We start from the raw sequence: 26005 nt of genomic DNA, 5'->3' as shown, positions 1-26005 counted from the left end.
GTTACCATTAGAGGAAGCTGGGTGAAGGATATACGCAAGCTCTGTACTATTTTTGCAACTTTTCTGTAAAACTACAATTATTTCAAAATAAATAAAAATTCCAGCAATTCCACTTGGAGGTATACAGCCCAAAGAATTGAAAGCAAAGACTCAAGCAGACACTCGTACACCAAAGTTCATAGCAACATTGCTCACAGTAGATAAAAAGTGGAAACAACCCAAGTGTCCATTAACAGAAGAATGGATAAATAAAATGTGGTATATCCATACACTGGAATATTATTCAGCCTTAAAAGGGAATGATTCTGACATATGATACAACATGAACGAACCTTGAAAACATTATGCTAAGTGAAATAAGCCAGTCACAAAAGGACAAATATTTTATGATTCCACTTACATTAGGTACCTAGAAAAAGTAAATTTATAGAGACAGAAAGTAGAATAGAGGTTACCAGGGCTGTGGGAAGGGGAGAATAGGGAGTTGTTGCTTAATGAGTACAGAGTTTCTGTTTGAGACGATGAATAAATTCTATAAACGGAGAGTGGTGATGGTTGCACAACATTGTGAATGTACTTAATGCCAGTTAATTGTACACTTAAAAATGGTAAGTTTTACATAATGTATATTTTATCATAAAAAAGTTAAAAAATTACAAATAACTATACAATGTGGGCAAAAGTAGAACTTCAGAAATTTCCTACACCTAAATTAAAACATAGGGATGATTTATTAGCTCATATTTTCTACCCCAAACTTGAAAGTTTCAAGAAGTTAGTTACACACTAAAGCAGAGATTCCTCAATTGATGCTCTCACTGCTGGGGAGAGTCTTTCCAAAACTTTCCAAAGAATAAGCTCTTCAGTGCCAGACCGAAGGCCCATGATCTCTGCGTCCTGGTGCCTCCCTCACCACCCAGCACATAGGTGTGCATTAAGTATTGCTGAGGAATGACCTCCCCAAAAGAAACCACACCTCAAAATGAAGCATTCAAATTTATCATATTATAGAAGGAAAAAGCCAGCAAGCAAACACACACGCACAGTTAACCCTTGTCAGAGGTTATCCGGGCCACACGTTCATCTTTTTCAGGATAATCTATGGGTCTTATTGATCTTCCTCCATCTCCTTTGGCCCTTTCACCAATGACAGGGAGAATCAAGGAAAAGAACTCTCAAAATAATCAATTCTATGAATTGGTAAGATTCCTGACTGATCAGCAAAGAAGAATCATGGAAAATGTGTTTTACATACTATTTGGGGGAGAGGGGTCAGGAGAATCAACTCAGAAAGGTTTAAAAGTAGCAGGACAGAAAAAAGTATGCTTTAAAAACTGGCTGCTATGTCATGGGTGGGCTGCCCAGCAGCGTCACCCCCCAGTAGAAGGCCCCAAATGACAAGGGCACGTGATGACTCCAACCCCTAGGGGCTTCCTCTTCACGAGTAGTCCACAGAGCCACTTACTAACTACACGGAAATAATAAGAAACTCAATCTTACGGTTTCTTGCACACACCTGTTTCTGGCCAGATACAGAAACACCCAGCTAGATCACTCACACGCTCTAAATGAATATTGTTTATTGCCCCAAATTGAATCCAACTGCCTTCAATGGTGATTCATCACCCAATGTGGGTTTTCAAGAGGATCTCTGAAGGCAATTCCAATAAAGCTTCTGTAAATAGTTCGAGCAATGGTAAGATTACTTCTCAGGATGGTGCCTGCTGATGGTGAGCTAAGATATCAGGCACATTACTTCAGTCACCCATGACAGGTCTTGTCTCTCAAGGCTAACGGTTCTCTGAGGACCCCACGGCCTACTTTGTATTCCCCACAGCCCATCATGGAGAGTAGGTTCTTCAAAAATATCTATTAACCAGTTGATGTCCTTATTCCATAAACTCTAAACATTCAGAAAATCAGAGTTCAGCTCATTAGAAGGGTGGAGATGTCTGCTTGAATTAAGATAGAGTTGGGGTACAGTAAAAAGATCCCACACTTTGTAAAGGGGTGGAAATAGATTCAAATCCTGGCTCTGCCACTACCGAGCTAGGGGATGTAATCAAGCCATTCATCTCTCTGAGCCCCTGCACACCCTCCTCCTTCCACTCAACTATGTGAAATGAAGTTGATGATACCTACTGTCCAAGGCGACAAGGTTTAAATGGCTCCTAGCCCTCAATAAATAACTCTGATTCACATTATGGAAAGTAGAATGGCTTTAAGGATGCTTACCTCTCTCAGAGTTGGCTTGCCAATGAAGAAGTCTGTGTTTTTGCTGCTTTTGGGTGGGTTGAACTTGGGATTCAGAAAAGCACATCCATTTGCGATGGCCTCCAGGGGAGCCGGGCCCTCATAAGGGAACCCAAGTCCAGCAAACAACTGTAAGACAGGAAAGCATGCTACATATGAACACATCAATCAGGACTGGCATCCCTGGCTCACGGGGGCTACTCTGCTCCATTCCAGTGTGGAAGCCCCAGAGACTCTGGAAGGTTCCCAGGCCCTGGAGGGTGAGGCAAAGAGAAGTCAGCTTACATCAAGACCTGGGAAACATGACCAGGGACCACGAAAGGCTCACAAAGTTGCTCAGGTCATTATGTTCTCCCCCTTCACTAAAAAAGTACAGAAATAAGGTTGGGGCGGGCAGTTGAGGGGGCAGGGAGGTGGGGGTATTAAAAGAATAAAAAGAACAACAAAAACCAAGACCCAACAATAATCTTTCTGTAACTCACCAGGAGACACGACTAGAAAAACACTTGCTTAACTAAACAGAAGGTTTCTTCATTGAACCAAAGGAACAACAGGCCCTTTCAGCAATGCTGGGCAGAGAGACAGAAACGTCACTTGGAGGTCTGACTACAGTTCAAATGGAGCTGCTTTAAAATGACAGGAGGTCAGTAAACGCAGGTTTTCATAATGGGGTTTTCTCCGGGGGACACTAACATCTTGGTTTGTATTTTCCCCTCAATGGGAGGAGGTTGGTGACCTGCTAAATGGGCAAACCTGCTTCCTTCTCCCAGCAAGCAAACCATGCATTTTCCCCAAGGCAGACAATAGATGGCAGCACAAACACACTCTCAGAGTCCTTGTAGCACCCGCAGCTGTGAGCCGCTGTGACAAAGGGAACTGGCTGCAGTTCAGTGGCACTGATTCCTTGGTTCAGAAATGAAACAACATCTCACAGAAATGCCTCACTGCCTCTCCTCACCGTGGGGTATTTCACACTGCTGGAGGGCTGTGGGTTACTGACAGGCAGGGCCCAAGTCTGGGCTTGGTGAGATGGGAGATGTCCCTACCCACATCAGGGAGCCAATTCTGAAATTGCTCCAGTGTCCCAGGCACATCAAGTGACAAAAGATAACTGGTCCCAGGGCGTTGTTTCCTTCTGCCATCACGTTGAGGAACGCCCATACAGCCAGGCCCCCAGAGTGAAGGATGCTGCTGAAGTGGATATGGCTACATGCTGGATTCTCCTTTCCCCAGGCCCTCTCCCCAGCAACCCTGTCTTTGCAGCTGCTTTAACTGAACGATTATCTAGAATGGTTCTGCCTCGAGAGCCCTGAGTCCGAGCTGCCGGGTTCCTTGGGCAACACTGAAAGATGTAGCATGTATGCGCTAGGCACTCAATTCCAGGCTGAACACTGAGTATGGCCCATGGTGGACATACTGGAAAGTCATGTAACCCTCACAGGGATTTTTCCGGGGCAAGAAACTAAAATTTCAGGTTTTCTGGAGAGATTCCCTCTCTTGTAACTGTGTGTTCTTTTACACAGAACAGGATACTTAATCTTTTTGTTGTTTTGGAAAATAACCTTTCATTTCCTGTAAACCTTGAGATGACTGACTATCCTGTCAGAGACGTCCACAGGAGAGGGAATTGGAGAGAAAAGAAGCTGCGAGAGGCCAGCCGGGCTCCTGTTGCTGGCTGGGTCATTTCCCTGGGACAGAACCACTGGAGACGTGGGGGCGAGGGAAAATGTGGCAGCAGGAGGCTGGAAGCTGTAGGATACAAGGGGTATCTCCACCACCATGTGGAGGCCCTGCTTCTGGATCTTATCTTTATTATGTAGCTAACAGGAGTGAGATTATCAGAGAACTTATATGTTTACTGAGCATGTGGCTCAGGGGTGGTAGATGCCTGACAGCAGCAGAAGAAATGGAAGGAGACAGTGGGAAATACCAGTCCCAAGACATCCCAGCTTCGTTAAATAGGAAGAATCAGGGTTACCATCCTTGAGACTTTTGATCGCTGTGATCTGCTCTCTCCGTCAGATTTTGGGGAGGATGTGCCTGGTCTCCAGGGGAAAGGTGACCTCTATCAGGCCGTGATTGGGCATAGGAAAGCACAGGGCTTCCAGATCCTTCTGACTCTGAGAAGAAAGGTGCTGGAAGATGCAGGCGGGGGTCTCCGTGGGTTTAACCAGAGGCGCGGAGCCCACAGTGTTTCCTGACCTCTGAAAATCAGGGCCTGCCACGAAGTGCGACACCTTCATCAACTCTAAATTGCAAAGAACTTTGGAGGAAACGCAGGAAGTACAATGCTTATCTATTTAAATAGAAAATCCTGGAAAAAAATTTAATTAGCTCCTTCAGACCAACCAATCTGAACCTATTAATTAAAAGGATTTGAGGCTGTTGCTTAATGGACTTGAATGTGACCTAGGTTTAATTATATCTGAATAACAATTATATTTGAATAACAGCTCTTCTGCTCTGCCGGCATCGGAATATCTCAGTACACATAAAATAAACACTTTGGGCTAACTCTCCAAGCCTCACAATTTTAGAATGAAGTTTAAGCAAATACCACACAATTTCCTGGCAATGAGTTTTCTTGTCACCCTAATTAAGATGGCAGGAAATGCATTACTTGAAAACACCAAAATAACAGTTCTTTGTCACTTCTGTCAATAAGCCATTTTTTCTTGCTTCCTGTGTACTCATTACCTGTGACATTATAATGGAGCAGATGCATGAAGGTCAAATAGCACACTTGAGGTTTGAATGACAACAGGGTAGGTGGAGAGAGTTCATCACCACCGTGAACTTCTGAGTCCTGATGGCCTTGCCACACACCAGTACCTTAACCACACTAAATTGCTTTTCCCCAATCCCCCCTTCCCCCGCCATTCCACCTACTTACAGACTTCCTTAGCATGGGAGCAAGAGACACTACAAGAATGCATTCGGGTGCAGAGGCTTAACTCTTCAGGAGGAAATCTGGCATGTTTTATTTATACTTCATCTGGCCTTCAGAAGCTCAGAATCTAATAAGGATATTCCAGATGACAGATCATCTCCATGGCTGCAACTCTGGCTCCATCAATGAGCAATTCTAAACAGAGGGATTACATACTCTAAAATTAAATTTTTGAACTAATACTAATAAGCAAGAGAGAACAGATGAAGCACCATACGTTTTATTCAAGGCACAGGATTGGGGATTGATACACTGACAGAGTTCAGGAAAACCACTCAGATCTTTACTCTGTGTGAGAGGAGGAATGGAACTATTTTAAACCCCTAAGTGGAGTATAACAAAGAATCCTCTAAACATGGATTAAGGTCGTTCTTAGGAAGACTCCATGGGCTTGGTCAGTTTCCAGTCTCTCCTGATGGGGGAACATCAAGGATAATCCAAAACAGGAGACACACTCAACATACACTTTTCTGACTAGTTTTAATTAGCTAAGTGGGTGGGGTGGCTCATGAGGGAGATTGAGCAATGAATCAACCTCGGTTTAACCAATAAATTGATTATTGGCACAAAGTGCTCAGCACAATGTGGTGATTAACAGCATGGGCTCTGGAGTCAGGCAGACCAGGGTTCAAATCCTGACTCCATCACTTCCTAGTTCTGTAACTGTGGGAAATCGTTACACGCCTCTTTCCATGGACTATCTGAGGTCCATTTATAATGTATTTCCTCCAGCTATGAGACCTTAGTCAAGGTAACACAAGCTCTCTAAATCTGTCATTTCATGTATAAAATGGTGAAAATAATAGTGATTTCATGGAGCTGCTGTGAGGATTAAATGAGATATCCCACGGAAAAGACGTATTCCAAGGTTTGGCACTTAGTAAATGTTCACTAAACAGGAGTCTGAGCTCAAATCCAGATTCAGCTTCACGCAGCCGCTTACATATGACCTTGTATTGTTTAGCTGCAGTTTAGGTGTGGTTGTGGGTTTTTACAAGATGTTCAGTATCTGCATGTGTATGTATGAATTCTCACTGTTTCATAAAGGACCTAGACTAAAACAGGGGAGGGACATCCATCAAAAGAGAACAAGATGTGGTTTACAGTGACTGCCTCATGGAGAGGCCAGTCCCCTGAGCCACATGCTATTGCTAAGCCTTACTTGTACATTTTTCACATAATGATTAGGAATCATTATATATTTGGTAATAGGTATCCCTTTTATATCTTAAAAAGAGTCCATACAATGGCTGGATATGGTCAAAATTTATTTTCCTGATAGTTGATGTTTTCATGTAGCCCAAGAGCTTCCCTACTGGACATCTGTCTTCATTTCTGCACCCAATGCTGAAGGAAGAGACAACAGTGGCCAAAATCTCTCCCACACAGGTTTGGCCATACCCTCTCACGGGCTCTACCAGTCCCTAACCTACACTATCTGAAGATTTTCTCATAAAGAGCTAGAAGGGCTAAGGAGATCAAGACAACGACATTTGTCAAGTGTGTTTAAGTGCCCAAAGTTGGCTGTAAAAGTAAAGGCTGTTTCCTGGGGACCATCTCAGTGGGTCAACTCCCAGACTCTGCCCAGTTACCCAGAGCCTTTCAGAAGCCAAACAAAACACAAACAACAGGGGCTGGCCCAGTGGCACAAGCGGTTAAGTGCGTGCGTTCTGCTGCGGTGGCCCGGGGTTCCCCGGTTTGGATCCCCGGCACGCACCAATGCACCGCTTGTCAAGCCATGCTGTGGCGGCGTCCCATATAAAGTGGAGGAAGATGGGCATGGTCGTTAGCCCAGGGCCAGTCTTCCTTAGCAAAAAAAGAGGAGGATTGGCAGATGTTAGCACAGGGCTGATCTCCTCACAAAAAAAAAAACAAAAAACAAACAAAAAAAACACAAACAACAACGTCAAGACCAAGTCCTGCACTTCCGTCATCTGGAAGCCCAAGGACGATTTGCATTGTAAATGCCTTCACTTAGAGATGGGTGAGTAAGAGGGGACATTTGGATAAATATAAAACTGTAGATGCTGACCATCTCCAGACATGCCAGCATGACATGTTTACCATTAAAAGGCAGCTCAGGTATCACCTGCTGGGAGGAGCCTACCTTGACAACCCCCCTCTCACCCAAATTCCATACCAGGCTGACCCCTCAGCTCTCAAGAGTGAGGCAGCACAACAGGCCTATTTACTACCACATGAAGATGTGTTCTAATGGTACCGAGATCAGCGAACTTTTGTGATGAAGAGATAATTCATGGAAAGGGCTTAGCATAGGTAAGGGTTAGAGAAAATGGCTGTTGTTGTGATAGTAAAACCCCGTGGTCACGTGCACTGCCATAACATGCATGTGCTAAATGTGTTAAAACGTGACTGACAATTGGCTCCTGTCCTCCACAGTGGGCTCATCCTGTCATCTCATTGACTTCACAAGTCACAGTGCAACATTTTACACAACTGAATGGCTGACCCTGCTCATAGCATCACAGCGAGGTTTTATGTTGGTATCACTATTTTTTATTCTTACTACTTCTACCTGTGTACTTTCCATATTGTTATAATTACCTGTTTACCTGCTTGGCTCCTCCACCACACCTGTATACTCCTTGTGGGCAAAACTGCCTTAGTCATCCCTGTATCAAAAATGCCTGGAATAAGGTCTGGAATATATTCAGTACTTAATACACATTTGTCAGATAAATAAGCAAAAGAATAAATACTAATAGATTAGATCTTCCCAGCAATCAAGTGTCTCTGTGAGGAGATGTTGAATGTTTTTGTGTGTATTTGGGGATGTACTTTTGTTCTTGAAGTCAGAGAGGTTACTGAACCATAGCTCTATACACTCTTCATTCTACATACACACGTGGGCGGGGAAGAGGGAGAGAGGAGTATGTGTGTATGCAATTGTTTTTCCATCTAGTTGGAACAGGGATGACTTGAGGTACTGGTCACTAGGGTGAAATCTGCTTGACTGCTTGAGGGAAAATATTTCAGTATCTGAATAGAAATGGAAGACGGATTGCTCTATCAGTAAGCAAGCTCTTGGGCTCTTTCTGCAAGGGCCTGGAGATGTGGGCAACAGCGTGGAGAGGCAGGCATGGGGTATTAGAAGAACAGTGTCCCTTGCTGAGGAGATGTTGGAGATCTAGGGTCAGGATTCATGAGAAAAGCAAGAAATCACTCCCAGGGGCATGGCCCCAGATTCCAGATGGCCAATGGATTTCATCTTGACTCCTTCCTTCATTCTTTATACAATTACCTGAAGGCCTTCTAAAAGCCTGCCACTGTTCTAGGCACTGAGAATGTACCTGTGAGCAGAACAAGCAAAGCCCTTCGCTGTCATGGAGCTGCTTGCGAGTCTGGCTCACTGGTGGCAGCCACCTCAAGCCTGGGTTTGAGAGAGGTTGTGGAACCACATCCAAGCTCATAGGGAAAGCCATGGTTGACTGCGGGGTCACACATGGGGAGGGGATGGGACAGGGACAGCACATACTGTATATCTTCCAAACCCGCCCCCGCTTCTAGGGGAGCCCCACAGGTAAGCTGATGAGCTGACATGGTAGGGAAACAGGGTCCTCGTGACCCATCCAAGTGTTCGAGAGGGGAATATCCTGAGGTTTGGGTAGAGAATGGGCGCAGCAACCGCATGAGCGCAGCAGCTTTTTCCCCTGGTTATCCACAGCCAGAATTTGTTCTCAACTTTTGACTGCAGAAAGGTAGGTAGCTGTCCTGGCTCTTTTCAAGTGTTCCTCCAACCCAGCATAGGAGGCAACCGCCCCTTTCTATAAGGAGCACCCATGGTAAGGCTGGGGAAGGTGGGCCTGAAGAGGTTAAAATTAGGAAGAGAAGAAAGAAACCACATTGAGAGAGAGAGAGAGAAATTTAAACCAAAAATAAAAGCATGCCACACCAGACAGTCCTATTTGCTGGCTTAAACCACACTCCTGGAGTTCGCTGAACTGAATGACTTGTCTATGGTCCTCTGATAAATAATTAATTCATCCAAATTTATATGCCTATTAGAAGAGCCTTCTAGATTCAACAACTTCCCAGCTCTTTCAGGCCCGATTTTAGTGTTACATTGAATTCCTCCCGTCTTCATAGGCTCCCTGCAGCTGGAGTCTGCTAATGACACCTGGGCCCCTAACGGCATGCCAGGACAAAAGTCTGCTGAGCAGAGGGTTTCTTGGGCTTCGTGCAGAGATTCAAAGATGCCTCATGGAGAAAAATAATGAATCAGAAGCTGATTAAGCATTAATCATTTCAGTATGTCTCTAAACCTCGAGGAGCACCACACCTGCTTCTCTCTCCAATAACGGGTCTGAGGAGTGTTCAAGTCCCATTCCTTCCACATTTGCTTCTCCACATCTCCAGTTCTCCATTTCAACGTGGATTGGAATACATTGTTTTTAAATTGCTCAGAGATGCAGAGGAAGGAATTAGAGACAGAAAGGGTTATAAATGCAAAGCCTGACTGGTCTTCAGTGTCATTATTTCAAAGCCCAAGATTCATTCATTTCAGTGCCTGCTGCTGTGTTCTGGGTATAAGGGAAGTCTCGGCAATACACTGCCTCATTTTCATCACATTTGCCAACTGTTTTAGCCATAATTCCATTCGGAGCACCTTAATATATTCTAGTCAGATGAATAGGCAATACAAAATGGGATCAGTCACATCCTCGGAAGGCACCAGTTTTTCAAGGATAAATATTCACCCCTCACAACCAGATTCAAGCTGCACTCCTTGGTTGTTAGGCAGACTCTGACATTGCAGCCTGGGCCTTCCGGGCCCCTGGTCTTTTCCTTCCCTGGACAGAAGGGACCTCAGCCTTGGCCTATTTCCCATTCTCTCATGGGTAAGTGGATGGTAAGTAAGTAAGGGTTCTTTTAAAATTTGCAAGGCTGAGTAAGACATTCACAAGGTTGGGTTAATAGAAGCGTGCGAGACAGTAATGACATGCTGCTGAAAACCAGTGCTGCCAAATGTAACTTTAAAGGAGTTTGAGCTTTTTCCACAATGTGATGTGGGGAAAAGTAAAACAAGGCAAATGGCAAAAATAGCATTGCCACTAAAGGGCCCGGACGTCCTAATGATTCTAAAATGTCATCCTAAGACAGGAGGTAAGTGGGAAGCAAACAGTGCAAATTGGGGAGCAGACTTCACTCCTGGATTGCCACCAACAGTCATCAGACTACAGTGACCTTGTAAGGAAATAAACTCTAAATTACGGCAAATCAGATCTTTGGCTGAGGAGACCAATAACTTATCAAACTAGTTTATTCATGGAATCACACAAATGACTTGGAGGTAGAAATGATCAAGTACATTTGCATATGGAGAAACTGAGGCACAAAGGAGGTGCATACTCTTTTGGCTGGTGAGTATCCATTAAATATTAAGCTTGGGTGTTTAATCATGAGGATGGTACACTGAGTGCCTAGCAGAGGTTACAATAAAAAACAACGAGTTAGGGCCACCTCTAAGACAGCCTCAGTGACTGTGGGCGAGCCCAACTCTCTAGTCTATCTTCTCATGTTTAAAATAAAGTTAACACTAACACCTACCCTGCCCACAAACAGGACAGCATATGTGAATACACCTTCCAAAATCCAAGTTTATCACACAATGATTAGAAATCGGTATTATGCCACAGAAATTCATCTACTCAGCTTCTCTCCTCTGCTTTGCAAATGAAAACACAATCAGCCTCTTATAGAATTTTATCTTCCACTATTTCCCAACACTTAGGCTGGGTTGGTTTCTGGCTCTCTCCTGAATGTGTCATCTCCACCTCCACCATCTGACTCTCACTCCTATCTGTCCCACATGTCAGGTGCATCCACACCCCATCCATCTTTCACCTCTTCTATCTCTCATGATGCCTTCCTTGCTCCTTGAGCCCAAAGGGACTTTTCCCTCATCTGAATTTCGTCAGTGTCCAGTACAAATGTTTTGAATGAGGAGGTGCAAGGAAAAGCTAGTTGGGGGACCAATTCCTTGAACAGTGGTGATTGGGAAGGTGGGGGAGTTAAGCACCCCAGGCTTGCTGTGAAAGTTGCTGTGCTATCAGAAGGTCTGACCCCCGAGCCTTCCCTGTCCTGCTTGCCGTCAGATCCCCAGCCCCTCACTTGATGCCTGGCACAGACTAGGTCCTCAGTAAATAAGTTTTAAACTGTAGCAACCACCCTCCACAATTCACTAACTTTTAAGCTACAGCTGGTCCAGAAAAACACTGCCCAGAAATGACCTAAAGAGCTACTGCAGCACTGAAAAGAAAGCATGAGAGATTCTGACCCCATTTTCAAGACCAAAGAAACAAATCTGTAAACACCACCACTGAGGAATTTTTACAAAACTACTAAAAACTTACCTTGGTTTCTCGGAGAAGAAACTGCAGGTCCCGTCCACTGAGGATACCATGGTTTTTCACGTAACTCGGGATATTCTTGGTGCTGGAGCCATAAACGGTTGCATGTACTTCCATGTACGTGTGAATAATGTCCAAGTAGGTCTTCTTATTCTAAAGAGGGGACACAAGGAGAAGGAATTTCTCTTTTCATTCTTGTCTCATAGCTGTAGGGCACAGAGGCAGAAGTTCTTAATACAGAGATTGCAGAATTTGGCAATTCAACTCCTAAAATTTCTTTCAAAAGTAATCTGACAGGATTTTGAGGGCAAAAACAGTCATACTGCTGTGTACAATTTTGCAAGAAGAAACATATTATATAGCAACATATTACTATATAATACTAATATACTAATCTGTACTATACTATATATTACTATATAATACCATATTACTATAGAATATCAATGATCGCTCAAGGCCAATTGTTTTGAAGTATCGTCCTCGCTTTGTAAATTACCAGGGACTCAACACTTGGCTTTTGGCTTGTCCTCCTTATGGGGGAGGAAGTTTGGGGAAAGAAAACCCAGAGAAGGCATCAGTTGGACTGGAATATTTATCCAGAGATGCTAAGCTGTCCCCAAGGAATACAAACATCCCCAGCTCTTGCCAATATTTCTAGTGACGATTAACTCATGTTGTCAGAACTGGATCCTACCTAATCCGAATCATGGGGAGATGAGAGTTTCCCACGATAAACACTGATTGACTCGGCAGCTGGAGAGATAACGAGAATATCCAGGTAGTCAAAAGTGGAAAAAAGATTGAATGCAAACTTTGACGAGCCCCGAAACATTCAAGAGTAGTTTTACTTTTATTAGAAGCAAAACAAAACTTTTCTGTCTTTGCAGGCACTGAATTTCGAGGCACATTTTCTAAATCAAAACCACCTGTGAAGCGGAAGCAAGTTCACTTTCCCTTCCTCTTCACATTTCCGTGGGACTAAGTTGAACAAGCTGGATTTTGTAGGTTGCTTTTTTTTTTTGAAATTTGAAAGATTCAAGTTCTGTAATGTTTTCCAGTTGTATGAAAGTGGGACAAAGTTTTCCCAGTCTAAGCCTGTTTTCACACACTCCAGGAAAATGTAATTATAGCCAGTTTTGTGACTTCAGACCGCAAGGGACACAGGGGTGTGGCATCAGCAGCCACAGAGTGCAGGAAGGGGAAGGGAGCTCCGATGAGAGGAGGGGCAGCGGCACTTCTGCCTTCCCTGGAGGGCTGTCCCTACTCTGACTCGGTAGGGCAACTCCTCACAGCATCCTGAGCCGGGTTCAAGGTCCGCCATCTGCGTTCACCGCCTGGTGGAGAATATTACACAGGACTCTCAACTTTGGGGGATACATGTTTCAAATCATGTACCCAAAGTCTTCATGACTGGAAAACCAGCACAGTCCTCATTCTCCATTTTACGCACCAGGATGATTTTGCTCCGAAGCAACCAAGTCCATCCCTGCATCCCTGTATGAATAAAATGAACACCTGGACTGAAAGTTTAATTTCATGCCATGTTTTGCGTGGCTGGAAGATGCTAAATTCATTATTTCAGAGATGTATACCCTTGAATTAGTAGAGAGGTGAACTAGAAACTGTTTATAAACCATGACTTTCCGTTCACAGCTTGAGCCCAATTTAGGATCACTTCCCTGGTGTGAGTTAATCTGAGGGGCTCTGTGACAGAGTTCTTGTGCTAGATGTACCTGCTAACTCCTGCCCCCACAAACCCCCTTCTCAGGGACTCCATCCCCATCCACAGCCCCTGGTAGGTAGGCAGGGGGTTCTGTAACCCTGCCCCTGCTGCCCAGCCCATGGACCCATTCCTAGGCTGGCCAGCAGCCTGGGGCGGTGTGGCCAGGCTCAGGAAGATAAGCTGAGCCAATCAGACCCTGTCTCAGGAGCTCAGAATCCTGTACACAGAGAGATGACTGCCAGATGGCCGTGGGCTTTAGAGCAAAAAGGTCATTCAGTGTTGGAGTCCAGGCAATTATGGGCAGACACAAGTTCTGAAGAAGCCAGCTGACAGTTTTGGGGGATGGGGTGGAAAGAGAACCAGTGAGAGCTGAAAGAAAGGAGAGAGGAAGACCCAGACAGACAGTTGGTAATAAGAGGAACCCAGAGTGACTGAGACCTAGACATCACCCCTGCAAGCATGATGGGGGGTGAGGAGGACAGAAGAGGAAGAAGAGGAGAAGGAGGAAGAGGAAAGACAAAAAGGAAGCTGAGAGACAGGAGAGAAAACCAGGGTCCAGAGCTGCTTCTAGGTTCCACCACATCCACAGCTGTCCTCTATCTTCAATTCCCCAGGTCTTTCTGGATTCTTACAATAATAGCAGCAAACCAAATTCTCCCCATTCCCCATCCCCCACTTTGAGCTACTCTGGGTGGATTCCTATCGTCCATAAAGAGGCCTTTCGGGACACCTTGTAGCCTTTTCCTCAGGGATTGGGGTGGGGGGTGTGGCAGGCACCTGTCCTTGAAGCAAAAGGAGACACTTCTCTGTGAAAAGCCCGCGGCTAACTAGCAAAGATGGACCAAAGGCCCCTGAACTAGGTCTGTAGTGAGCTACAAAGGAGAACATAAATGGCCCATCTGGTTCCTGTCCTGGAGAACCTCACTGCAGACAGTCTCAAGATTAGGATTCCCAGGCCAAATGAGGGGACTGGACCACTTACTAGAATACGCATGTATCGTCATCAGTCCCAGAAAAGGTTGGGGCTCCTTGAAGTATAACAAGGGGGCAAGTTCAGGCAAATATGAAGAAGTAAATCCAAAGCCTAGTAAAGCCTATGAACTTATTAACATTAAGGCATGGTAAAGGCTGAACATGGAAATTACCTTCAGAGAGGATTTAAGTAATTTCATAAATGGGAAAATCACAACAGGTTATTAGAGGAGAAAAAATGTTTCAAACACAACTCTAACCTTCGAAGTTGACATGACAATTAGGTGATTCCAGCCCAGGTCTCCTGTTGTGACTTGTCAGAGTTCTGTAGAAATCTGGAGAGGGTGAACCACGCTATGGATTCCAGGGAAAGGCGCCATAGGAGCCACTCACCCCGATCTGCCCCCCTTCCCAAAACTAATGCTCACTGGATACTAAAGGAACACAATGAGGCATCTCCAGCTCAGAACCGTTGCCTGAATTTTGGGTCCAAAAATCCCACTGCCTCCTGAATCTCTCCACCTAGGGGTGCCGCAGGCCCTTCCAACTCAACAGGTCAAAAAGGAAATCCATCACATCACTTTCCCATCCCAGCGTCACCCTGTGGGCTCCTGTTCTCAGTGACTGGCATTAATCTCCCAGCCAGGAACCTGCACCAGAATCACACCTGTCATTACACACATCAAATTAGTCACAAAGCCTTGTTGATTCTGCCCCCATAATATCAAATTTGTCTCCTCCTCTCCAGGCCTTGATCTTCACTTACCTGGACTGTGCCAGGGTTAATACAACCAGCATCTTGACACATCTCCCTGTGGCCCAAAAGGGGATGCAACTTGTCTGTGGTTGCTACAAGTAAGCATCAGCGTTGGGACTGATTGCAAAAGAATTGGTATGGCTCAATGCCATTTTTTAACCATGAAAAGCAATATTATTCAATATTATGCATATGAACAATATTTTTACATACGGACATTTGTAGTTAATTACAAAAACAGGCATGGGGATGACAGACATCAACTTCTGGATATTGATTACTGAGGAGGGAAGGAGGGTTTGGGGAGGTAGATGGAGCTTTAATGATATTTGTAATACATCATTTCTCTGTTAAAGAAAAGTATCGCAAAATATTAACATCTACAAATCTGGGTGGTGGGTATATTTGCTATATTTCACAACTAACATAGAAAAATTTTAAATATATGTAGTCAAGAAAAAACAGAAACCAGCCTGTATAATGCCGAGGCCTGCACCACTGCCCCCACGCTGGAGGGCTCTGTTCTTGCCATAAAGAGGTTCAAAAGATCCCCTTCTGTCTTCAATGTACATTCTATCTTTTGTGCTTAAGGAACAGGGTGCTGAGGTTTTTTATATTAATAAGCATGGCCCTGCCTGTCTTTCCCCAACCTGTAGGAAGGTCTGAAGTGAAGAGGGGGTGTGTGCAGGGGGGAGGACGCTGGCCAGCATACCCTCCCCCCTTATTTTGGACATCCAGGCCCAGGGTGAAGGTGGCACCATGGAACTGGGTCTCCTGTTGATCCCAGAACTGGATCAAGATCACTCCCTAGAAAGCTTTCCCTCTCTGACCTAAGAGACCAAAATCAGAGAAAACTGTCTCCTCCCAAAACCCCGTCACCTAGAAATTTGTTGAGATGCAGTCCAAAGGGGCCTCGAGCTGAGTATCACACCACAGCATGCTGCACCCATGCCAGGGCCATGAGAAATGCCTCCAGAAGGTCCCAGTTCAAGTCTCTAGTTCAATTTAAATTCCCATTAAAAATAACCAATCAAACTGATTAAAATTTAAATCTACCGAAGCTCATCTGGAGGTGGGGAAGGGAAGATTCGAAGGAAAACGGCAGAGCGGGCTGGAGTAAAGGAGCAGTGTTTTCAGTGTGTCTGGGGCTGCTTATGATTGCAGCTGGAGGCAGGTGGATTTGCAGAACTGGTTGTCAGATATTCAGAGCTTGAATAGGGAGCTTTAGGAAAACAATTCAATCTAAAGCAACACCAGTGTGAGTCGGTGGCAGGGGAGGGGTAGAAAGCAGAACTGGAGAATCAGGAGCCCTTTCTCTTCTAGCTGGTGAATTAGGGGTACAGGAATGGTCTTTGGAAAATGGCAGTATTCTGAGCCTCTGGTTGCAGTGGATGTCATGTACTGTTTTCCCCAGCCACACCCCCGCTCCCCACTGCAGACACACACATCCCTTCTTCTGGACCCCACTGCCCCTCATCCACGTGGCACCTTGTGACCTGACATTTTTCAAAAAAATAATTCTGCAGCCCTGCCCGGAGTTGCCTAGTCCACGGAGAGCACCTGGTGAGAGCTGAGCCAGGGGGCTTCCTCCCTAGGAAGAGCTGAACGGGTGCGGAAGAGTCATCCCCTCTCCAAAGTCAACGCAGGGAGCTGCTGAACCAGGCTGCTGAAGCAAGTGTGGGCGCCGCCCACATGGACGTCGGGCTCCAGACAGAGAAAAGAGAAGGCTAAATGTGAGAGAGTGTGTGTCCTGGCAGGGTGCTGGTCCACAGTTCCTGTTATGTCTCAGGCCCGGTGTATCCCTGCCCTTCCCTGGGATCAAGAGGCAGCCAATCCCCACTATGGCCTAAGCTAGTAAGATTGGGCTTCTGTCATTTCAGCAGTAAGGGTCCTCACAAGTATGCTTCTGATTCTTTATTTTGCTCATGGATTTTTAATCATTTTTAAGTAGTAGCTTCCACATCCTCCCCTGCAAACACAGAAATTGGTTCACTCCATGGTTTTATTAATACACAATGATGAATCACAAATTTGCTTTAAGAAACACAAGGCCATAGAGTACGCCTTGCCAAGTACTGAGCCCATTCCTCACTACTACTGTGATGGAAGTCCTTCAGTGGTTGAGCCTGGACTTGTCTAACTCTACTAAATGATCTTGTAAATCTCTCTCTACTACCAGCCTCCTCCATTCACTTGGCATCCATCCCCGCCTGCTTGACCTACTGTCATAAGCTCCGAGCTGAGCTCCTGTCTGAATCGTGACACAACCTTACAAGCTTTCTGGGATTCCCCCGCCTGCCTGCTCTTTCTCCCTCAGTCAGTGCTCACACAAACCAGGCTGCCCTCCACTGTCAGACTGGGGAGAAGCTACACCATGGGATAGAGGGCGTGGGGCCCCCATTCCTGAACAGCATCTCAGGGGTACAAGGGCGTTAGTTCACTGTGAGGCAAACTGGGGCCAAAGAGAAGCAGGAAACAGGAGGGAGCAAGACAAATACTGTCCGTCCTTTATATCCGCAGGTTCTATATCTGCAGACTCAACCAATCACGAATCGTGTACTATGTTTGTGATCTGAAGTTGGTTGAATCCACGGACGCTGAACTCGTGGATGCAAAGGGCCGACTAAGGAATTTGAGCATGCTCAGATTTTGGTATCTGCGGCGATCCTGGAACCAATCCCCCAGGCATACTGAGGGATGACCGTAAACCACCCTCTTTTCTCTCTTCTACAGACTATTCCAAGGTAGAATTCCTCCTTGCAAACCTTCTAGGGAGTCCAGAGTGCCCAGTGCCCCTGCTGCTGCGTCTGTGTGGCTCCTGGTAAGCAGGGCACAGCATGGTCACACACTCCATCACCTTGCACTTCTCTCAGCCTCGCTTCCCTCCTCCTTCTTCCTTACTGCCCTGGGCTTGCACCTCCTTCCCCAATAACTAGGACTACTTGAGTCTCTGCCTTAAGACTTGCTTTCTAGAGGCCCTGGGCTAAGACACTGTTTCTAGGCTTTCACCCCTTCAATCCACCCTCTTTAGTGCTCCTAGTTGCTAAAACTGAAGATTTAGTTCCCCTATCTAAATTTTTAAAGGGCTCCGGGAGACCACCTTCTCAGCTATGCACACAAGTCTCTTCACAATCTGGGCTTCTACAAGCTCTCCAGCTTTACCACGTACTATTCTCTCTCCTCCTCTACTTACACTTAATTTATCCCTCACTCCCAAACCTCTCCTGCTGTCACATACATCTGGCCTGCCATTGCCTTCCCACAGAATGGCTCTTCCTCCCTCCTTTTCTCTCCCGGATAGACTCCTTGCCTTCATCCTTTATAAGTCAGCATTCCTCAGCTTGCTCAGGTGCAATTATTGCTACCTCCTCTGTGCCGTTAGTATTGTCAAATTAATTAAACAAGGAGGCCATTGGACTGAGGTGGCTCTAGTGCTGTGGTGGCCTATGTAAGCAAACCAAAATCTAACCCTGTAAAGGCCTCAAGGTCACGAAATCAAAACGCTGAGGACAACCAATCACAAACAGCCAACTAGGCTTCAAGCTACAGCCAATCAAATAATTTCCTTTCTTTGCTTCCACACTTTCTCTGTATAAGTCTCTCCTCTGGGTCCCGTCAGAGAGCACTCCTAACTACTTCTGGTTTGGTGCTGCCTGATTTAAAGTGATTTTTGCTCAAACAAACTCTTAAAATTTTTAACATGCCTCAGTTTGTCTTTTTCCACTATCTCCCTGCTCGGCCTCTGGGCTGCACTGTCACTGTGTATGTCCTCCCTGTGGGACTGTGAACTTCTCAAGGGCAGGACACTGTAGGTTCAGTGTCTGTAGAGGCCTGACATGGAGCAGATCACGCATGGCCTAGTTCCTTCAGACTCTCGCGGTGGTCCCGCCCAGCTTCCCACTCTGTTTCAGGAGCCAAATCCTTCTATAGCAAAACTTCTCCCAGCAAATGAGCTTAAGGTTCACGACTTTACCTAAGGGTGTATTTTAATGAAAATAAAATAAAAGGAGAGTTGCAAACCTTAAAAGATGTATTTCATAGTTGATTCATTTTTCTTTCAACATAGCTACCAAGTGTAAGGTTCTCTCAGGAGTTGTGCGGTGGAAGGGAGGGAGGGAGAGAGGGAGACAAAAAGACACTACCCCTCCTCTGCCTGCTCCTGAAGTCTAAAATTCAACAAGGATGAAAAATGCTTTTATTTCAAGATTAGAAGTTCAAAAATGCAAATCTCTGTGAATTTCAGCAGTGAAGCAGAAACAATTTACATTACAGAATAATTGAGACTTTGCAGTCCTTAGCTCATTTATTTCAAGTAACCTCTCAAGGTTAAGGTGTGTGTTGAGGGGGGTGGTCTTTGCTGTGTCCCACTCAGGCCTCCTAGGGCTCTGGAAGACCCCGGGAAGCTAAGATTCTCAGAAGCCTGTCCACTTCTGACCCTTTCTCCCCAAATCCTCACTCCTCTAGAAGAAAGGATGGTGTCCAGTAATTACAGTGGGAATAATAAGGGGAACCTTGCTCTCGTCTCCAGGCTGGCCTCTGGTCCACCCACGGGCCCACGAGCAATAAAAAGAAGGAAGCTGCTTCCTTTTGCTGCACTGGGCTCCAGACTTATTCTTGACTGGACCTCATCTGGCATAAATTACAACTCTCCTAGGGCAATGGGTTAAGAGTTGTATGTAAGGCTTCACTCAAGTGTGATGGGAGTGGCTCTAGAATGTAAAATGCATGTAAAAGCTGTTTAAATATGTAGCCCTATTATAAAATACATGGTGCTAATACTGCCCCCAAACTATAAAACGGGACGAGCTAGCAATGAGTCCCGAGATGGCTAGAGCCTCCACCTCACCGCCCAGTTTGAGCCAATGCCCGTGCCCCTCCAGATCTCTCCATCTGAGCCAGCTGGTTAGTCAGCATGCCTCTCCATTTCCCAGCACTTGCAGATTTCAGGATCTCTCTGCCTTAGCATTGGAGCTTTCAACTATTTAACGAAAGCCTCTTAAAGGACCCTGGGGATCCGCCAGCCAGTTTGTGAAAACAAGCAGCCCTTTGACGTGACCTCCTTTCTGCTTTGAGAAGGGCAGGAAGTCTTCAAATTGTAAAGCTGGTTTCTCTCCCCACCATGCAAATGCGTCACTTATGGATAACCAAGTCCCTTACTCTTCTGTGATTGCCGCAGACCTGAAGCAACAAAGCCCACCGTCTGCAACAAAGCCCACCAGCTACACAATTGTGCTTAAAAAAACTGGCTGAAAGGTTGAAAATAGACCACTGTGGCCCAAATGTGTCAACAGACTCCTCCAGGAGCTTTGTTATCAGCTCTATCTGGGCAGTAATCACAGAAAACAGACTGTTCCATGACAAAGAGAAAGCTGTCACAACGGAAGGTTAGAAAACCCAAAGTTGCATTTTTTCATAGAACCTCCACAGGGTCAGGCAATTGGGGATCGAATGGCCCTGACCTCAGAGTCTCGTCCACTCCTGAAAAAGCGTAAGAGATGGTATTCCGATGGGTTTTGGCCAGTGCCTGACAATCAGCTGCTGTCTAAAGGCAAGAGAACTGGCCACTCTGCAGGGCCGTCCTGTACATCTCCAGGGAAGGAGTTCAGAGGCCTGAGGCTGGTGCCGCCTCAGCAGAACAGCACGGTCACATCGGTGGAGGGTGTAACAGGTGTGACCATGGGGCTGCTCCTACCAATTACACTGAAGACCCAAAGGCCAGCAGGCAAACAACAGGTACCCACTGTCCCCCAAAGCGGCGGCCAGCCCACCTCCCCACACCCCGAGGAGGAGGGAGGACATCTTTGGGGAGCTGTTGGCTGGTTTCCCTTCTTTACCTAACCAGGTAAGAAGGGCCTCTAGGCGACCACTTGTAGAGCTTCACCTGCATCCCTGGGAATTTCTGGGGCACATGGATCAGTGCCAGACACGAGCCTCGAAATGCCTTGTGGTCGGAGACTGGGGCTGGGAGGGTGCCCTGAAGGAGGAGTCCTGGGCAGGGCCTGCTTCAGGATCGGTCAGAGCTCCCCGAGTTTCTCAAAGGAACGGATGATGTGTTTCCCTTGGTGCAGGTGTGGACCATACAGAAGGATGCCCAGCTGGGTCCTACTTGGAAGGGCTCTGTCCATGGGGGACATAAGGAGTGTGGGCTGCCGGGAACTGGTGCTGAGTTGGAGCCACACGACCAGCCTGAGGCAGCATCGTCTGTAATAAGGTAACAAACTACTGCAGTTGAGCGATCCGTGGGAGGAGGGGAGACCCAAAGACCCACACAGTCCAGCCAGAGAAAAAGTCCAGCGTTAGACACCTGCTGAGACCAGCCAGCACTAATTCTGGACGGCGCCAGTCCTGTTCATGCAAGAGCTTACCCGCCCTCCCCCATCTCGGCTTTCTCCCCACTGTATCCGTGGAGGAACTATCAGCAGCTTGCTTAGAGAGACAGAAAGACAGTGACGATGGTGAGAGGGTGACCTGCAGGCGGGGGCAGCAGAGACCAGACGTCCCCACCTCCGATTCAGGCTGCCCAAGCAAAGCAGCTCTTAGAAGCGGGAGAGAAGGAGCTTAACTTGAGATGATGTTCAGAGTTTCCACCAATAAACTAAAGTGGATACTTTAGTTCTTGCACTTGGATTGTTCCCGGGACTAAAAGTAACAGAGGGGTTTTTTATTATTTGCAAGTTATAGGACCTGCCCAAAATTGTATCCAAGGGGCAGAAAAGATAAACTGTATAGTTCAAAGGAGAAAAAAGTTGTTTCTTGCTTCAATTCAATGGAGTCCTACTCTTTCAACTTAATGGTTACATACATATACAAGGTGATTTTAGGTGGAAGATGGATAAAAATGTTTAATAGTTGTAAATCAATCTATATGTAGTTTAGAAAAACATAAGTAACATATCCATGTGATTTCATGGATATTAATCACTTACGACAAAGCTCAAGTAATTATTTTAAAAGTGAGTTTATTAAAAATATTAAGTGTAGGTGCACCTAAATATATAAAGCAATTATTAACAGACATAAAAACAGAAATAGACAGTAACACAATAATAGTAGGGGACTTTAACACTCCACTTACACCAATGGATAGATCATCCAAACAGAAGATCAATAAGGAAACATTGGCCTTAAACGACACACTAGAACAGATGGACCTAGTAGATATATACAGAGCATTCCATCCAAAAACCGAAGAATACACGTTCTTTTCAAATGCACATGGAACATTCTCCAGGATTGATCACATATTAGGCCACAAAACAAGTCTCCATAAATTTAAGAAGATTGAAATAATACCAAGCATCTTTTCTGACCACAACGGTATGAAACTAGAAATCAACTACAGGAAGAAAATCAGAAAAGCCACAAATACGTGGAGATTACACAAAATGCTACTGAACAATGACTGGGTTAACGAAGAAATCAAGGTAGAAATCAAAAAATACCTGGAGACAAATGAAAATGAAAATACGACATGCCAGAATTTATGGGATACAGCAAAAGCGGTTCCAAGAGGGAAGTTTATAGCGATACAGGCCTATCTCAACAAACAAGAAAAATCTCAAATAAACAATCTAACAATGCACCTAAAGGAACTGGAAAAAGAAGAACAAACCAAGCCCAAAATCAGTAGAAGAAGGGAAATAATAAAAATCAGAGCAGAAATAAATGAAATAGAGACCAAAAAAACAATAGAAAAAATTAATAAAACCAAGAGCTGGTTCTTTGAAAAGGTCAACAAAATTGACAAATCTTTAGCTAGACTCACCAAGAAAAAAAGAGAGAAGGCACAAATAAGTAAAATCAGAAATGAAAGAGGAGAGGTTACAACAGACACCTTGGAAATACAAAAGACTATAAGAGAATACTATGAAAAGCTATATGCCAACCAATTCGACAATCTGGAAGAAATGGATAAATTCTTAGAATCATACAACCTTCCAAAACTGGATCAAGAAGAAGTAGAGAATTTGAATAGACCAATCATCAGTAAGGAGATCGAAACAGTAATTACAAACCTCCCCAAAAATAAAAGTCCAGGACCAGACGGCTTCCCTGGTGAATTCTACCAAACATTCAAAGAAGACTTAATACCTATCCTTCTCAAACTCTTCCAAAAAATTGAGGAGGGGGGGAAGCTCCCTAACTCATTCTACGAAGCTGGCATTACCCTGATACCAAAACCAGACAAGGACAACACAAAAAAAGAAAATTATAGGCCAATATCACTGATGAACATCGATGCAAAAATCCTCAACAAAATACTAGCAAATCGCATAAAACAATAGGTTAAAAAGATTATACACCATGATCAAGTGGGATTTATTCCAGGTATGCAGGGATGGTTTCACATTCGCAAATCAATCAACGTAATACACCACATTAATAAAATGAAGAATAAAAATCACATGATCATCTCAATAGATGCAGAGAAAGCATTTGACAAGATACAGCATCCATTTATGATAAAAACTCTGAATAAAATGGGGATAGAAGGAAAGTACCTCAACATAATAAAGGTCATATATGACAAACCCACAGCTAATATCATCCTCAATGGTGAAAAACTGAAAGCTATCTCTCTAAGAACAGGAACCAGACAAGGATGCCCACTGTCACCACTCCTATTTAACATAGTACTGGAAGTCCTAGCCAGAGCAATCAGGCAAGAGAAAGAAATAAAAGGGATCCAAATTGGAAAGGAAGAAGTGAAACTGTCACTATTTCCAGATGACATGATTTTATATATAGAAAACCCTAAAGAATCCACCAGAAAACTTTCAGAAGTAATAAACGAATATGGTAAAGTTGCAGGATACAAAATCAACCTACAAAAATCAGTTGCATTTCTGTACAGTAACAACGAAGTAGCAGAAAGAGAAATTAAGAATACCATCCCATTTACAATTGCAACAAAAAGAATAAAATACCTAGGAATAAACTTAACCAAAGAGGTGAAAGATCTGCACACCGAAAACTATAAAACATTTCTGAAAGAAATTGAAGAAGACACAAAGAAATGGAAAGATATTCCGTGCTCATGGATTGGAAGAATTAACATAGTTAAGATGTCCATACTTCCTAAAGCCATCTATAGATTCAATGCAATCCCTATCAAAGTTCCAACATTTTTCACAGAACTAGAACAAAGAATCCTAAAATTTATATGGAACAACAAAAGACCCCGAATAGCTAAAGGAATCCTGAGAAAAAAGAACAAAGCTGGAGGTATCACACTCCCGGATTTCAAAATATACTACAAAGCTATAGTAACCAAAACAGCATGGTACTGGCACAAAAACAGACACACAGATCAATGGAATAGAATCAAAAGCCCAGAAATAAACCCACACATCTATGGACAGCTAATCTTTGACAAAGGAGCCAAAAACATACAATGGGGAAAAGAAAGTCTCTTCAACAAATGGTGTTGGGAAAACTGGATAGCCATATGCAAAAAAATGAAAGTAGACACTTACCTTACACCATACACAAAAATTAATGGAGTTAATTAGAGTTAATGGAGTTAGATTAGTTAATTAGAATTAATGGAGTAATTAATGGATTAAAGACTTGAATGTAAGACCTGAAACTGTGAAACTTCTAGAAGAAAACATAGGCAGTATGCTCTTCCACATCGGTCTTAGCAACATCTTTTCAAACACCAAGTCTGATCAGGCAAGAGAAACAATAGAAAAAATAAACAAAAGGGACTACATCAAACTAAAAAGCTTCTGCACAGCAAAGGAAACCATCAACCAAACGAAAAGACAACCTAACAATTGGGAGAAGATATTTGCAAACCATACTTCTGATAAGGGCTTAATCTCCAAAATATATAAAGAACTCATGCATCTCAACAACAAAAAACTACCAACCCACTTAAAAAATGGGCAAAAGACCTGAACAGACATTTCTCCAAAGAAGATATACAGATGGCCAACAGACACATGAAAAGATGTTCAAAATCATTAACTATCAGGGAAATGCAAATCAAAACTACAATGAGATACCACCTCACGCCCGTCAGAATGGCTATAATTAACAAGACAGGAAACAACATGTGTTGGAGAGGATGTGGAGAGAAGGGAACTCTCATACACTGCTGGTGGGAGTGCAAACTGGTGCAGCCACTATGGAAAACAGTATGGAGATGCCTCAAAAAATCAAGGATAGAACTACCATATGATCTAGCTATTCCACTGTTGGGTATTTATCCAAAGAACTTGAAAACACCAATTTGTAAAGGTACATGCACTCCTGTGTTCATTGCAGCGTTATTCACAATAGCCAAGACTTGGAAGCAACCTAAGTGCCCATCAAGGGACGAATGGATAAAGATGTGGTATATATACACAATGGAATACTACTCAGCCATAAGAAACGATGAAATCCAGCCATTTGTGACAACATGGATGGACATTGAGGGTATAATGCAAAGTGAAATAAGTCAGAGGGAGAAGGTCAAATACCGTATGATTTCCTTCATTAAGTAGTAGATAATAACAACAATAAACAAACACATAGGGACAGAGATTGGATTGGTGGTTACCAGAGGGGAAGGGGGGAGGGAGGAGGGCGAAAGGGATAATTCGGCACATGTGTGTGGTGACGGGTTGTAATTAGTATTTTGGTGGTGAACATGATGTAATCTATACAGAAATAGAAGTACAATGACGTACACCTGAAATTTTTACAATGTCATAAACCAATGTTACTGCAATAAACAAAAAAACAAAACAAAACAAAAATATTAAGTAATGATGGGGCCAGGCCGGTGGTACAGCAGTTAAGTGCGCACATTCTGCTGCAGCAGCCCAGGGTTCGCAGGTTCGGATCCTAGGCGCGCACTGACGTACCGATTGTCAAGCCATGCTGTGGCAGCGTCCCATATCAAGTAGAGGAAGATGGGCATGGATGTTAGCTCTGGGCCAATCTTCTTCAGCAAAAAGTGGAGGATTGACATCAGATGTTAGCTC

General features: G+C 44.4%; 1 protein-coding gene across 4 annotated transcripts in view; it reads right to left on the bottom strand.

Moving 5' to 3' along the window:
- MGAT5 (alpha-1,6-mannosylglycoprotein 6-beta-N-acetylglucosaminyltransferase) overlaps nt 1-26005 on the bottom strand; it is a 324721-nt gene that overhangs the window by 31397 nt on the left and 267319 nt on the right. For all 4 annotated transcript variants that reach the window (XM_058548850.1, XM_058548848.1, XM_058548849.1 and 1 more), the window contains 2 exons: nt 11578-11727; nt 2236-2382 (listed from right to left, as the gene is read on the bottom strand). In XM_058548850.1, the coding sequence (XP_058404833.1) occupies nt 2236-2382; nt 11578-11727 (297 nt within the window). The remainder of the gene's footprint in view (nt 1-2235; nt 2383-11577; nt 11728-26005) is intronic.

The sequence above is a fragment of the Diceros bicornis genome, chromosome 10 (assembly GCF_020826845.1).
Source record: "Diceros bicornis minor isolate mBicDic1 chromosome 10, mDicBic1.mat.cur, whole genome shotgun sequence".
NCBI lineage: Eukaryota > Metazoa > Chordata > Mammalia > Perissodactyla > Rhinocerotidae > Diceros > Diceros bicornis.
Note: the sequence above shows the minus strand (reverse complement) of the source record. Positions and strands in the feature narration are given on the sequence as shown.